The sequence below is a fragment of the Chanodichthys erythropterus genome, chromosome 11, assembly GCF_024489055.1.
Source record: "Chanodichthys erythropterus isolate Z2021 chromosome 11, ASM2448905v1, whole genome shotgun sequence".
NCBI lineage: Eukaryota > Metazoa > Chordata > Actinopteri > Cypriniformes > Xenocyprididae > Chanodichthys > Chanodichthys erythropterus.
In genome coordinates, this window is record NC_090231.1 from 38,544,977 (window position 1) to 38,561,822 (window position 16,846).

Below are 16,846 nucleotides of genomic sequence, written 5' to 3' on the forward strand. Positions count from 1 at the left end.
AAAAACTACAGCACAATCGTCAGTCCACTCACCAACCTCCTCCGTCACCAGCCCAAGTCTCTGTCCTGGTCTCCATTAGCCACCGACGCCTTTGAGACCCTGAAGAAAGCCTTCACCACCGCTCCCCTCCTCGTCCACCCTAACCCGGACCTCCCGTTCATAGTAGAGGTGGACGCATCTACCACCGGAGTGGGAGCGGTCCTTTCACAGCAGCAGGGGACACCAAGTAGACTCCATCCATGCGCCTTCTTCTCCCGCAAGCTCAACCCGGCGGAGGTCAACTACGACATCGGTGACCGCGAACTCCTGGCCGTCAAGCTTGCCCTTGAGGAGTGGAGGCATTGGTTGGAGGGAGCTACTCACCCATTTCAAGTCCTCACTGATCACAAGAACCTCGAATATCTGAAGGCCGCCAAGAGACTCAACCCTCGCCAAGCTCGCTGGGCTATGTTCTTCTCTAGATTCAACTTCTCCATCTCCTACCGTCCTGGTTCTAAGAATACGAAGGCTGATGCCTTATCTCGCCTCTATGCTCCTGAGGAAAAGCCCGAAAAACCTGATACTATTCTGCCGGAGTCCATCTTCGTGAGCCCTATCCAGTGGTCCGAAGAAACCATTCCCTCCGCCAATGCCTCCACACGCACTCCCCCGGGTTGCCCACCGGGCTTGCAGTACATCACACGGGCACGTCGCACTCCACTCCTGCACAACGTTCACTCTTCACTTGGCACTGGTCACCCGGGGGTCAAGGAGACCCTCTCGTTGCTCAAACAACGCTTCTGGTGGCCCAACATGGCCAACGACGTCAGGAGGTACGTGCAGGGCTGCAGGGAGTGCGCCATCTCCAAGAGCCCACGCCATCTTCCCACCGGCAAGCTCTTTCCTCTGCCCGTTCCTGAGAGACCCTGGTCCCACCTGGGAGTGGACTTCGTCACCGACCTCCCCGAGTCTGACGGTCACACGTGCATCCTGGTGGTAGTAGACCGCTTCTCAAAGTCCTGCCGATTAATACCCCTGGAGGGTCTACCTACCGCCATGGCCACCGCAGAACTAATGTTTAATCATGTCTTTCGCTATTATGGATTACCTGAAGACATCGTCTCCGACAGAGGACCCCAGTTTATCTCCCATGTCTGGAAAGCCTTCTTCTCCCTCCTGGGTGTGACCGTCAGCCTATCGTCTGGATACCATCCTCAGTCGAACGGGCAGACGGAACGGAAGATCCAGGAGATCGGCCGCTTCCTGCGTACCTTCTGTCACGGCCACCAGAACTCCTGGAACCAGTACCTGGGTTGGGCCGAGTACGCACAGAACTCCCTCCGCCAAGCCTCAACTGGACTAACACCCTTCCAGTGCGTACTCGGCTACCAACCCCCGATGTTCCCCTGGGACGGGGAACCCTCCGACGTTCCGGCAGTCGACTACTGGTTCCGGGAGAGCGAGAGGGTGTGGGACTCAGCTCACCACCAGCTGCAGAGAGCCCTGCGCAGACGCAAGATGGCAGCCGACCTTCGTCGCTCAGAGGCCCCTGACTACCAGCCGGGGCAGAAGGTCTGGCTGTCCACCCGGGACATCAGGATGCGTCTGCCCTGCAAGAAGCTGAGTCCCCGCTTCATTGGCCCATTCACCATCCTTCGGCAGATCAACCCCGTCACCTATCGTCTCCAACTCCCGGCACAGTATAGCAGAATTCACCCTACATTTCACGTGTCCCTACTCAAACCTTACCACCCTTCTGTTGTTCCCTCCACAGAGCCTGACGTGGCAGCCGCCGAGCCCCCCCTTCCACTTCTCCTAGAAGACGGCACAGCCTACGTGGTCCACGAGATCCTGGATTCCCGGCGCCGTGGTGGTAAACTCGAATACCTCGTGGACTGGGAGGACTATGGTCCCGAGGAACGCTCATGGATTCCCAGGAACGATATCCTTGATCCTCTTCTGTTACAGAACTTCCATACCAACCATCCAGACAGACCTGCCCCACGACCCAGGGGAAGACCACCACGACGTCGGGGTCCGCGGCCCTCAGGAGCGGGCCGTGGGAGGGGGGGTACTGTCACAGACACGCCAGGCTCCACCTCACCACAGTACCCACGCACCCAATCACCAGCATACTAATCACCGCCACCTGCATCTCATTCACTCTGCAATCACCAGCACTTCAAAACCACCACACTCACACACACTCACTGTCCGGTCTCGTTTGCAATACCTTGTGTTTATGCTTACCTTAAGGACTCCCCTTCATCATACTTACCTGCTCCAGCGATCTCCTTCATCTCCTTCGTCTCCTGGTCCCTTCGTGTGCTTACCCTTCTGTGTGTGTGAGTGTCTCCAACGTCTCCCTCCATCTCACTTCAGCTCCTGGATTATCAACCATACAAGGACAGTATTACTCTCTATTCATCTCTCAAGAACCCGATAACAGCCATTTCCACTCTGTGTTCTCATATTGTTCCAATAAACTCACCTGGATTGCTTTTATCTCTGCCTCCGTGTCTATATCATAACAGGTACTAACATTACTAAAATTGTAAGAGATTGTTATTTATTTATTTGTTTGTTGTTGTTTTTTTTTTTACAGTTACTAGATGGATGTCAACAGTTTCTATGGTACAAGAACATGCACTCTTCAGGCCCTTGTCTCAGAAAACCCCCCAGATTCTGATGCTGAGCTCAGTGATGATGATGACCCAATAGAGGATCCAAATTATCACCCTGTCTGAGAAGAGAAATGTTCATATGTCTAAAAAAAAAAGAAAAATCCTGTTGCACTACCACACTTGATGGCGTTTCTTGAATCATAAAAGCCTAAAATGCCATTATATTACTATCTTTTGCTATTTTGTTTTTAGTTTTTGAATGCAGAAAGAATGTAATGTCTTTAGTTTTGTTACTTTTAGTTATTTGTGTTATTTATTTTTGTTTATTGTTAAAAAAACAAGAAAACATGTAATTTTCTGTCATAAAATGAAAATCTGAAATATTTTATAGAATATTTCAATAAACAAGATTCAATATATAAAACTATTTTATTTTGATTATGTTTTAAATAAATTAGTATTATAGTTCATATTTTCTGAATTTCATAGTATGTGTATGAATTGTTTTATTTTACCTTTACAGTTTTTTACGATTGCTTAAGCACAATTTTGAAAACAGGGCCCAGTTTGTCAAAACACTACACACAATTAATACAACCCTACACCAAAGTAGCACAACACTTCAGATCATTTGCAAAATGAAACACTTCATTCAAAACTTTACATTCATTTAACAAAACCCAACTCTGACACCATAAGGAACACACATGGTTCATACATCCTGATTCTGTTTGATTCATTTACACACTGCTGTGCTCAATCTTAAACACTTGTAACTTTTATACTTTTCTAATTATATAGTCTGGGTTTGATTTTTTCAGAGATATTGTTAGAGTAAATTAAATTTATATATATATATATATATATATATATATATATATATATATATATATATATATATATATACAGTTTTTTCCAATTGCTAACACACAATTTTTCAAACTAGTCTGGTTTTATCAAAACACTTAACACAATTCACAAAACCACACACCCAAACTGCAAAATACCTCATATATCCTGCAAAATGAAGCACTGCAACCGAAACTACACAGAGCATTATCAAAATCAAACTTTTGCATGAAATGGCACACACTTCATTCATATTACCAGATTTTTGCCTAACCACCTACACACTGTTGGGCATAATGAAAAGCACCCCCATCTTTAGTATGCTTTGCCATAATACTAAAATATGTATCAGATTGTTCACATGCACAGAAATATTTGCAGATACACACACATGCTGTTGCAACATTTTTATTTTTTTTTCCTTCACTACAGTAAACAAGTCAGTACAACATAAGCACAGCAGATATATTTACATGGGACTGAACAAAAATATTCTTACAAAAAAAGTAAACTGAAAAAGAAAATTTCTGAAAAACAATATATTACAGTAAAAAAAACAAAAAACAAAAAAAGGCAAGAAAAATAATTAGGCAGCATCTTGCCGCACAGCCGGGTCTGGCCACAACGCCTCGTCAACATCACAGGCAATATCTTCCCTTGCCAGACATCGAGGGAAGAAGCGCCTTGAGTGCCTTATCCATCCCTGAATTGCACCCACATCAATCTCATCACATGCCTCTTCCATGGCCTGCACAAGAGGCATGCGCACAAAGGGCTGCCGGTCGTATACCTTCCACCGCCATGCCGAAAAGAATTCTTCTATGGGGTTCAGAAATGGTGAGTATGGTGGGAGGTATTGCACGAGAAATGTTGGGTGGTCAGCAAACCAGTTTTGGACTGGGGCTGCACGATGAAAGCTCACGTTGTCCCATACTACAACGTACCGGTTTCTTTGATGGTCTGCATCATTCATACGCTCTGGTGGTATGAGAATGTTGTGAAGTCTGTCCAGAAATGTGAGAATATGGGCTGTGTTGTATGGTCCAAGTTTGGCATGACGGTGGAGGACACCATGCATATTGGAGATGGCAGCGCACATTGTGATGTTCCCACCACGTTGGCCAGGAACATCTATAATGGCTCTGTGGCCAATGAGGTTTCTCCCTCTTCTTCTGGTCTTTGCTAGGTTGAACCCAGCCTCATCTATAAAGATGAACTCATGTGGGATTGCATGAGCATCCATTTCCAGTACTCCCTGAAAACAAAGAACAAAAATCACTCAATATGGTGTTATCCAGTACACTGGGAAACAATGTTGTGTGTAGTGTACTGCAGTCAATATAGTACTTACATCCACATATGCTCGTCTGAACTCTTTGTTTCTTTGAGAGTTTCTCTCAAACGGCACCTTATAAAGTTGTTTCATTCTGATTTGGTTTCGCTTGAGAATGCGAGCCAATGTGGACAGACTAACTCGTTGAATGTTGTTGAATAAGCTGTTGTCTTGGATGATGTGGCTTTGAATTTCTCGTAATCTGATTTCATTATTTTCCAAAACCAAGTTTACAATGGCAGCTTCCTGTACCCCGGTGAACATTTGGCCCCTTCCTCCACCATGGTGTCGTCTCTCAGTCCTTTAGAAAAAATAAAATAAAAATATATATAGGGCTTGGACAATGCAGCCTAAATATTTTCCCCCACAGTAGAGTACATTGTACAGGAAACTTGTACAGTTCATGAATGGCTGATGTCATACACTAAGTAAACAGGTGTCACCCAACTGATACACTATGACATGGGGTATACTACAGGTGTACTACATGAAATTTTGGTTACATACCTGTTCTCCAGTCTAAAGGTCCGGATGACAGAGGCGACAGTAAAACGGCTCAAGTTTGGCTGCACTCTCTGTCCAGCCTCACGCATTGTCAACCCATGGTTGATGACATGATCTACTAAGGTTGCTCTGATTTCATTTGAAAGTGTTTGTCTTCTTTGGCCATGAACTCCTCTACCTGCTCTAACCCCTACCTCTCACTCTTCCTCCCCCTCTTATTCTCAACCTCCCTCTTCCTCTTCCTCTTCCTCTCTCTGCAATGTCTTCCATTGTTGTTGTAAAAAAAAAAGGTTCTAACCTGTGGTCTTTTCATAGTGCTTACATCCTGATTGAAGTGTTAACAATTAACCACTGAGGTGTTTGGCCAGGTAGCACATGTAATTGGCCAATTAGCTCATGTAGTGTCATTTTGAATGGCAGTGTTTTGAAATGGCAAACATGTGACTTTATGTCAGATTGTTGTGTCTTATGCAGAGAACTGTATTTAGTGAATTTAAAAAGTGCTATTTTGAAATGCAAAATGTGTGTAAAACAGAAAAGGTGTTTAGACTTTTGGAGACTTGAGAAGAAGTTTTGCTCTCTGTGTGTCAGTTTAAATAATTGTGCTGTGCATGTCATTTTAGTGTGTTAGCAATTGGAAAAAACTGTAAACACAAGATCAGTACTGCACATTGATGAAAATATTTATTTCTCACCACATTGTAAAACCATTCAATACATCAATGCCTTTCCAAAGGTTATATTTTGCACTGAAAATTAGAACATATTCTAAATATAATATATTACACGAACAAAAATATTTGTGGAGACAAAACACCAAAGCATCATCTCTTGGCCTAGCTGGATCTGGCCATAGCGCTTCATCCACATCTCAGGCGATGTCTTTTCACGCAAGACAGCTAGGGAAGAATCTTCTTGAATCCATCCTTGCACAGATCCTGCATCAGTTCGGTCAGGCCTTCTCCATGGCTTGAATGAGGCACATCCTGACAGAGGGCTGGAGATTGTAAACCTTCCATGCCAAAACAAACAAACAAACAAACAAACAAACAAAAAACTCCTCAATGGGTTTAAGGAAGGGACCGTATGGTGGGATGTATTGGAGTGAAAACTGTGGATGCTAATGAAACCAGTTTTGGACCAGAGCAGATAGGTGGAAATTTACATTGTCCCCATATGACAATGTATCTTATCTGCTCTGCATCCATTTGGTCTTCTGCTGTGATGATTTTGTGCAGTCTGTCTGAAATGTGAATACGTGGACCGTGTTGTAAGACCCTAAGTTGGCATGCTGGTGGAGGACCACATTCTGTGTGATTGCAACATACATTGGGATGTTACCACCGCATTGGCCCGGGACATTCAAAATGATTCAAAATGATGTTTCTCCCTCTCCCTCTTACTGCAACATTGCCTTTCATTTTGTTGAAGACTCATAAACTGACATTTTGCCTTTAGCAAAATGCCTACAGCACCTGATTGTTGAGTTTACAGTTAAGCACCTAAGTGTCTGCACACCTGACGGCTGTGTTTGATCAATTGGTTTATAGGGGTGGTATTTTGGAAAGCAGTGTCTTGAAATGGCAAAGAAGTGACATTATGTTAGATTTCTGTGTCTAATGTAGAGAAGTGTGTTTAGTGTTGTGCAAAACAATGTGTGTAGTGTTTTGCAAAAAGTGTGAGGCTGAGAATGTGCTTATAGTTGTGCAGATCTAGCCTTGTGTTTTGCTCCTTGAGTGTAAGGTTTTGCTAATTGTGGGAAAAGTTTAATTTTAGTGTGTAAGCAATCGTAAAAAACTGTAAGTGCCATCTCAACCATTTGGTAGAGACTGATATTTTAAAAATTATGGGATGTATTGAAAAAAAATACAGTGAGTGTGATAACTAGTGACATAATGAGATGAAAAATGCAAACAAATGCTTTCTTCTTGGTGGGGCAGTTAAAGGGTTCCATCCTGTGAAATAACTGCTTATGTTCTATTTGCCTGTCTGCTGTCTTCTGTTCTGTGACAATTATGTAGTTCAACACTTTCACATGATCACAAATGCTATTTATATTTAAAGTGACTTTCACATCATTCACAAATCAGAACTTAATCTAATCTAATGCAAAATGTCAGGATCCCATATAAAAGTTTAGACAGGATTTCAGCACCATGGACAGAGACACGTTATATTGGTAACTTTTCACATTATATATTATATTTTCAATCAAAGTGGCCAAATAAAAGAGGTGTGTGTGTGTGTGTGTGTGTGTGTGTGTGTGTGTGTGTTATATGATTGAGAGTAACTGCAAGTTGTATCTAATGTTAGATGAACTAAGGCCTAAACCAGCTGCTGGAAAGAGATAAAATAAGTCTGGTTTTTATTATGCAAAACTGCATGAGAAGACAAGGCCAAGAAGTAAACTGCACATTGATTGTTCATTTTTCTGCAGGCCTTGACTGTGTGATCCAACTAAAGACGAGCAAGTCTGAGACGAAAGATGGATGACTTTGCTGGGCAGAACAGTTGTCCAGGTTTAGCTGACCTCAATGAAATGTTTTCTTCAACTGTTGTGATGAGGACAGAATGATTGTTTTTTTTTTTTTTTTTTTTGTTTTATTAATGTTTTCACCATAGCAGTATAAAAATATGCTACATTGATATTTTCATTAACTGTTTGTATATTCATATATTTAGTTACACAACTTTCTCACCAACAATGAGCCTCATGATGTTATTCATGAGAATTATTCATGTGTTTTTCTGAATGATTGACTTCAGACACCATAATGTTAAATACTCATATACAAACATTAATGGTTACACTTTATTTTGATAGTCCATTCTACTATAAGTAACTTTGCAACTACATGTCAACTATCAGTCATTAGATTACAGTATTAGACTGTCTGCTTAATATCTGCTGACACTTTATTTTGATGTTCTTCCAACAAACATTCTACTGACTATAACTTTGTAACTATAATTTATTCTACTAACCCTAACCTAACAGTCTACTACAGTTTTTTCCAATTGCTAACACACTAAAATGACATGCACAGCACAATTATTTAAACTGACACACAGAGAGCAAAACTTCTTCTCAAGTCTCCAAAGGTCTAAACACCTTTTCTGTTTTACACACATTTTGCATTTCAAAATAGCACTTTTTAAATTCACTAAATACAGTTCTCTGCATAAGACACAACAATCTGACATAAAGTCACATGTTTGCCATTTCAAAACACTGCCATTCAAAATGACACTACATGAGCTAATTGGCCAATTACATGTGCCACCTGGCCAAACACCTCAGTGGTTAATTGTTAACACTTCAATCAGGATGTAAGCACTATGAAAAGACCACAGGTGAGAACCTTTTTTTTTTTACAACAACAATGGAAGACATTGCAGAGAGAGGAAGAGGAAGAGGAAGAGGGAGGTTGAGAATAAGAGGGGGAGGAAGAGTGAGAGGTAGGGGTAGAGCAGGTAGAGGAGTTCATGGCCAAAGAAGACAAACACTTTCAAATGAAATCAGAGCAACCTTAGTAGATCATGTCATCAACCATGGGTTGACAATGCGTGAGGCTGGACAGAGAGTGCAGCCAAACTTGAGCTGTTTTACTGTCGCCTCTGTCATCCGGACCTTTAGACTGGAGAACAGGTATGTAACCAAAATTCTTCGGATACAGCCTCTGCAACACTGGTTGAAACTCAGGGTTCCACGCTTTCTAGTCAAGGTCAATCAGGCCTGTATCACGGCCCTGAAACCTTGGATGAACCCCAGTTGGTTCAGACTTGGAGTTCCCTTACAGGCGGTGTCCAGAAGGGCGGTGCTAGCAACAGACGCCTCCAAACTGGGTTGGGGGGGGTGTAATCAAGGGCAGACTGGCCTTCGGCTCATGGTCTCACAAGGAGAGCCATCTGCATATCAACTGCCTCGAGATGCTGGCAGTGGAACGAGCCCTTCTCTCATTCCAGACGTTCCTGGAAGGGCGCCACGTCTTAGTCCAGTCGGACAGCATGACGGTGGTGTCTTACATAAATCTTCAAGAAGGCCTGTCTTCCAGCCGCTTATGCACCCTGGCGAAGCGCCTCCTCGAGTGGGCAGCACCCAGGCTGCAGTCACTAAGAGCAACACACATACCTGGAAGATCGAACCTGGGAGCAGACACGCTATCTCGGAGCAATGTCCCCTTGCACGAGTAGATCCTCCATCCCCAAATGGTTCAAAGGATCTGGGAGATCTTCGGGAAGGCAGAGGTCGACCTCTTCGCCTCAGAAGACAACTCTCAATGCCCAACTTACTTCTCAAAGGAGATGGATGCGCTGACTCACGACTGGCCCAGCCTTCTCCTTTACGCCTTTCCCTCGATCGCCCTGATCCCTCACGTCGTCAGGCAAGTCAGGGAAGACAGACACAGAGTCCTCCTGGTGGCCCCACTCTGGAGAACCCAAGTTTGGTCCTCGGAGCTGTTCAGGCTTTCCATGAAAGCCCCATGGCCAATCCCCCTGAGACGGGACCTCCTCAGGCGAACAGTACAATCTGGCACCCCCAGCCAGAACTGTGGGCTCTGCCCTCTGCTTCCTCGATGGGAGCCAATAGACCTCCCCAGGAACATACTACACACCATTTCTCAGGCTAGAGCTTTGTCTATGAGGCACCTCTACGCCCAGAAGTGGTTGGTCTTCATTGACTGGTGCTCAGCACACAACGTTGACCATGTGGAGAGTGATGTATCTCAGATTTTGTCTTTCCTCCAGGAGCGGCTGGACAGAGGCCTCATGCCCTTCACACTCAAGGTGTACGTAGCAGCCATTGGAGCGTTCACGCTCCCATTGCTGGCCAGCCAGTGGGAAGAAACAGCATTATTGTGCGTTTCCTGAGAGGTGCTAGGCGGATGAATCCCCCTCGACCACTCACCGTTCCCACCTGGGACCTCTCTACGGTCATTGCAGCCCTCAAAGGCCCTCCCTTTGATCCGCTGCGGTCAGCTGACCTCCGGCGCTTGGCGCTTAAAACCGCTCTGCTACTAGCACTAGCATCGGTGAAGCGCGTTGGCAACCTGCAGGCCCTCTCTGTGAGCCCTGCATGCCTTGAATTCAGGCCCAACGACTCCAAAGTCGTTCTGAAACCCAGGCATGGCTACATCCCTTAAGTGCTCTCTACTCTGTTCAGAGCACAGGTCATTTCCCTCTCAGCGATACCGCCTTCCTCAGACGAGTGAGAGGTGGAATTGCTCTGCCCCGTCAGGGCGTTAAGGACCTATATTGAGCGGTCGGAGCCATTTTGGCAGTCTGACCAGCTAACAGCTGCACCAAAGGGTCTCGGGTCTCAAAGCAACACTTCTCGCTTTGGATAGTCGCAGCAATCGCTCTATGTTACTCCTCTATGGGCCTGGATTGCCCGATAAGAGTAAGAGCACACTCCACTAGAGGTATGGCCTCTTCATGGGTGTGGTCTAGTGGTGTTTCATTCAAAAACATCTGTGAGGCGGCCGGCTGGTCCTCGCCGTCCACATTTGTCAGGTTTTACAACTTGGATATCCTGTCCTTGCATGCTCAGGTCCTCTCGTGCAGCTATGCCGCGCCGCCATTGGTTCAAAAAGTTTAATTCTTTGAACCAATAGATGTGCAGTTACACTGCGCTATTGAAAAAGGCTTCAGCGAGGAGGAAAAAAGGAGCTTTTCCCCATATGCAGTACTTGTTCCCGTATCTCAGGGAACCGAGGTTACAGTACGTATGTAACAGAGTACATTTTCTCAACAGGATAACTTAAATGGAAGTGTCATTTGGTCAGTAGTGCTTGTAAAAGTGATGAACCGATATTATGTATAATGATAGAAAAGATGCTTGGGAGTTTGTTGCGTTTCGATTGTGAATGAGTCAGTGTTTTTGAATGAATCTTTTAATGAACCAGTGAACTTTAAAGCCCATTCATGGAAGTCTCTCCTTATTGGATGAGCCACTGAACTTTTGAAGTTTAGTTGTGATTGCTTTCCTGTAATGACTGACTAGAATGAAAGACTGCAGCTCTCTTTCTTGGTTTTTGACAAAACAGAGGAGATCATCTTTTATTATTATATTATTACTGTGGTGGTGTTTACCCCTTATAGCTTAATGACAAATAAGTTGTGTCATGCACTTTGAATCCTTGTAGCTTTATCCTGCCTTTAAAGAGAATGGATGGTGAATGGATTCAAAAGAATTGAGTCACTGGGATGAATCATTTTTCCTGTCACTGTTCATCCCAGTAAGAAGTTTGGGACTCTATACTGACTCTACTGAATACAGCTGGTTCAGACATTCATCAGGGAATTCTCAACCAGGAATCATTTGCACCCATAATAACACGAGTGATCAATGTATGGAGATTGCAGAACGACTCTTCTACCCAGAGCTGTGTCTACAGTCTCCCTCAGCTTTAGAAAACAAAATTTATTTCTATCCCCCCTGAAAACACAGATAACTAGACTGAAAACACAGATAACTTAAATATGTAGCTTTAATATTCTTGTGATATTCTTGTGAATTTTTACGAAAATGTTTTAAATCTAAAATGAAAATGAAATTGTCTTTTGAAGATTAAAGGACTGAATGTGATATGAAAGGCTGCTGAGTCATTCATTTCTTTTAATACTAATGATGAGCTGAATGTGTCATGAGCCAGATTATTATACGTGTTTTCTTACGTGTTGCTCGGCTCTTTATGCAGAGAAAATCTCCATCTAACGTCTGTTGTTTTTTTGTTAGTCTTAGTCACTGTCCAAGTCTCTGTCTTTTCTGTTTGTTTGGCACTGCCATGTACGTCATACCTGTTCTCTGCCCAGTCTCGCTGCAGCCTGAGACCTTGTGGATCACCTGCCACCTGCGGTACACTCTCTCAAAGTCCGAGACGGAATCTCCACATTGCTGCGAGCCCTCTGCCACATCCAGGACCTCTTTTGTTTTTCCTTGAACTGTTTTCCAGCTGCAAGCACCCAAGAAGCTGGTGCTCGGCAGTCTGCCTGTGTTTTTGACTCTGTGATAATAAACTATTTCTGAACTGGCCATTCGCTTCTGGGTCCTCTGCTTTCCATGACAGAATGACTAAGGTATTTATATATCTTCAGTATATTCAACTCAAAAGATGACCTGATAAGTATACACCTCTTCCTTTTTATTTATTTATTTATGCAAACTAAATTGGACCCACCATTCAGTTACTGAGTGATCACACTATGTGACATTTCTGCTCATAAGTTTACATACCCCTTACAGAATATATAAAGATTGCATATTTTTTATTTAGTATTGTCCTGAATAAGCTTTTTGGTCCCACTTTATATTAAGTGGCCTTAACTACTATGTACTTACATAAAAAAAATAAGTACAATATTTATTGGGTTCATATTGAATTGCAAAACACTTTTGCTGCTATTGAGGTGGGGTACAGGTAAGGTTAGGGAAAGCTTTGGTGGTATGGGTAGGTTTAAGGGTAGGGGTAAGGTGTAAGGGATGGGTCAACAGTGTAATTATTATTGTAATTACATTAATTAATTACAGATGTAATTACATGCAGGTGTTTTAAAATATAAGTACAATGTAAAAACATGTATGTACACAATAAGTGCATTGTATCAAAGGATTAATTTCAATGTAAGTACATCGTAGTTAAGGCCACTTAATATAAAGTGGGACCAGCTTTTTCACATAACAGATGTTGACATATACTCTAAAAGACAAAATAATAAATGATTTACACAAATAAACCATATCAAAAAGACACAAAGGTGTGTGTGTGTGTGTGTGTGTGTGTGTGTGTGTGTGTGTGTGTGTGTGTGTGTGTGTGTGTGGTGGAGTGGTGTGGCATAGCGACGGCCCTCAACTCATATATTATTTATAAAGCATTTACAAAACTATATATGGACCAAAATGCTGTACATAAAAAAGCATTGAATCACAACATCTTTCACAACAGCAATCAACAGCACAACTAGCTACACACACAGTAAGTGTAATTAACACAGGCTGCGTTTCACTTTTGTTTTGTGACAAACGGTCTGATAATCTGTGGATCAGCGGGTGGCAGCATAAATAACATTTGGTTCCACCTCCCTCATGCCTCTTACTGGTCTTCTACTCTTCTTTTTGTTTAAACTTAGAGCTGCATAGTTCAAGTCTTCATCTTGTTCCTGGCAACATAAAAAATGCAAATAGGCTATAAATGAACACAATCAGAAAGGGGAAACTGGGGAGGTTTGTAACACTTTTTTTAGCCATAAAAACATGGATATCATTTTACGTTTGTGCATGCTTTAAGCAAATTTACTCAAAATAATTTTCATACCAACTCCAATTCAATCCACTCTCTCAGCTCCATCCCATTTGATTTTAAGAAATATATTTAAAAAAAAAAGTGAAAGAAAACTAAAATAAACAATCTGAAAAATATGATTGAAATATGTGCTAATAACTGAAACAAACACAAAGCGTGCATGTTAGTCACGGATTATACACATATTTTCTGCAATGTTTGTCTGTATAGAAAAAGTAAATATAAAAATAGTGTTATAACCCATAACCTGCCTTGTCTGCTCAGCCATATTTTATATTTAGATATAACATTTAACATTTTTATAACCTGGAAGTCTACTTTGACCTATAGGGATTTCATTGATAGCTCATTTTAAAACCCTGTGTTACAACCAGGTATTAGAAATAATTTGATTTGAAATACCTTTTGCTGCAACTGTTTGTTCATCTCTTTGTTACCATGGCACTGAGCATCTATGAAAAACAAGATGGTCCTCATTATTATTTACTATCCCAGGAGAACACTTATCATTCTTGCTGATTTAAAAATATCATTATTGATACCAGCAGTACAGAAATATTTTATCAATTAATCTAATGGTTAAGGATTTTACTAGTATATTTGTTATTACGTATGTGCTGCTACTGTGTTGTTTACTTGCCTTGTCTCTGCTTATTACTTTTCTTCAACCTGATTAAGACTACAATCGCAAAAACAGTGGGAAGCAAAACCAAGCCACTCAAGATCAGTGTCAGTGTATAATAGATGTAGCAGGATCTTGATGTTTCTTCAGTCGCCCCTATTAAAACCATTCAAATAATTTAAAAAAAAAAGAGAGAGAGAGAGACAGAGAGAAGGGGAAAGACAGAGAGAACAATACGGTTATTGTAAGCTAGAAATAAAGAAGCTGGTTGCAATAAATGAGTGCTAAATTTAGGTTTTTTGTTTGTTTGTTTGTTTGTTTGTTTTTAAACTGGATAACACATACCACAATCTGCATTTGCAGTATCCTCTTTAAACTGATTAGTCTCTTTGAAGATAAAAAAAAAAAAAAAAAAAATGAATACAAAATTATTAATAGTAACTGAATAGCAACAATACTGAATCTGAATAATTTTGGAATAAATAAATGATACCAACAGATCAAATGAAGACTCAAATATTACCATTTACTACCACTAACTGTGTTTTGTTGTGAAACTTCATGTAGTTTGTCAAAAAACTTCCACAGTAATAAAATCCAGAGTCAGAGACGTCCACATTGACAATCTTCAGGGAGGAAAATGTTCTGTTCACTGACATCTCTATATGTTCCTTCTTAAAGCCATTCAAATATATGGAGTCCACTGGTTTGTCACTCACATATTGAGTAACAATGCAAAGTGGTAGAGATTCATTTATCTGCTTGAACCAGGATATGTAACTGGGCTCTGTCAAGATGTTTGGACACAGAAAAGCAACAGTAGTTCCACTGTTCACTGTTTTCACCAAAGTTAAAGATGTTTGTTTTATAAAGATGATACCTGAAAACAATCAATAATGTCATAAGAAAAAAAGTAGAAGACATTGATTCAGATTCAAATGTAAGCTTTTGCATTTAGTCTAAAACATTGTGTTGTGTCATGTCTGAAATCACAATGTAATAACAAATGTTACAAAGAACTTTCAATGATATGATGTGACTTCTGTGGAACTCAAAAGAAGATATTTTGAGGAATGTCTCTGTGTATTTATTATTATTATTTTTTAAAGGCCTCCAACAATGTTTTTTTGGATCCCAATGGCCTTCATTTTTTGAGTTCCACAAAGATGAAAGTCAGTCATACAGGTTTAAAACATGATTGTATGAACTCTTCCTTTGAAACTATGAAGAAAACATATGAATGTAAATGTCTAATAACAAGATTGTTCAGAATCTAGCAAACCGAAACCCTGAAGAGTAAACTCAACACTGTGATGTGTTTATACTTCTTGAAAATAGCTTTGCCATGATTTTTTAAAATCAGTTATTTAATGAAAGTCAAATGACAAAACTTTGGCAAATTATATCCTATAAACAGATTTTATAGAACATATACCTATGTTTTTGTGCTGTAGTATATTACGCATGGAACAGTATAGTATATAGTAGGTACACATTGTTATATATTATTTATTAAATTTTTGGCAAACATTAATTGTTTCATTGTCCTAAATTCTATAGCAAACATCATAAATGTATATTTACCTATTAAAAAGAGCATCAGAGGATGTGTTGCAGACAAATTCATGTTTACGTTCCAGTCAAATCGACTCAACTGAGAAGAATTGAATCCAGCTTTATTTATTTGAAGGGGGAGTGGCTTTTACACAGTACATGCTCCCATCTGTATTTTACACAGTATATAACAACATTTTGGAAGAGGTCTTGTCTAAAACATGCGTTGCAATGTTATGAAATAATAAAAATTATAATAAACTCACTTCTCAGAGATCTTAAATTCTCTACTTTTTTAAAATGTCTACATTTTTCTTTTTGCAAAACAAAAACAAATAAACAAAAAAAATAATAAAAACTGACATCACAGCACTAAGTAGATCTGATCTAAGTAGATCCATAGACCTTGCTGTACCTTAATTTTATGCACATGTAAAAAAAATAAAATAATAAAATAATAATAAAATAAAATACAAACGCCAGTTAAAATCTCACATTTGACACCATCACAATGAACTGAAGTCTAAAGTTCTGAAATAATGATGTATGGTGTCAGTGTCTACATCCAAAAATATATGGCAGATTTCAGTGCCTCTGCTTCACTTGCTAAATCTTGTGCAAGTCTTACATCATTCTCAAAACAATTAAAATAAAGCTCAGCCATTAGGTGGAGACATTTCTGCCATAGTTTCATTATTAATTTTTGTTTGAAATGCATGCTTGAAATGTTGGAGGCCGTCAGATCTGGCCAGCTTGAAGGGTTATATAAACAGCAAAATGATTTTTTTTTATGTTTTATAAAATGTTTATTCAATATAAATTGAGAAACCTGTAATGAGGAATGAAATACATATAAGTAAAATATATAAGTGGGCTACTAGCTAAATAACACAATTTTGAACAATAAGTCTGTGGAAACATCATGTTTTTAGAGCATTATTAAACAAGTTGGATGTAGCTAATCATCCTTTTTTTTATTTTAAGAGATATGTAAGCACAACAATTGTAGACCAGCCACACCACAGACCACATGGCTGAACATAAGCAGCCTCTCATCAGATAAAATGGCAGAGGGGTT

At 40.8% G+C, this 16,846-nt stretch overlaps 1 protein-coding gene across 1 annotated transcript; it reads right to left on the reverse strand.

The window, feature by feature from the left end:
• Positions 1-13,332: 13,332 nt before the first annotated feature.
• On the reverse strand, positions 13,333-15,841 carry LOC137030645 (uncharacterized). The gene is made up of 6 exons (XM_067401062.1): positions 15,799-15,841; positions 14,738-15,094; positions 14,560-14,601; positions 14,233-14,370; positions 13,995-14,044; positions 13,333-13,449 (listed from the first exon to the last, which is right to left on the reverse strand). The coding sequence occupies exons 1-6, from the start codon at positions 15,839-15,841 to the stop codon at positions 13,333-13,335; spliced, it is 747 nt and encodes a 248-aa protein (XP_067257163.1).
• Positions 15,842-16,846: the final 1,005 nt, after the last annotated feature.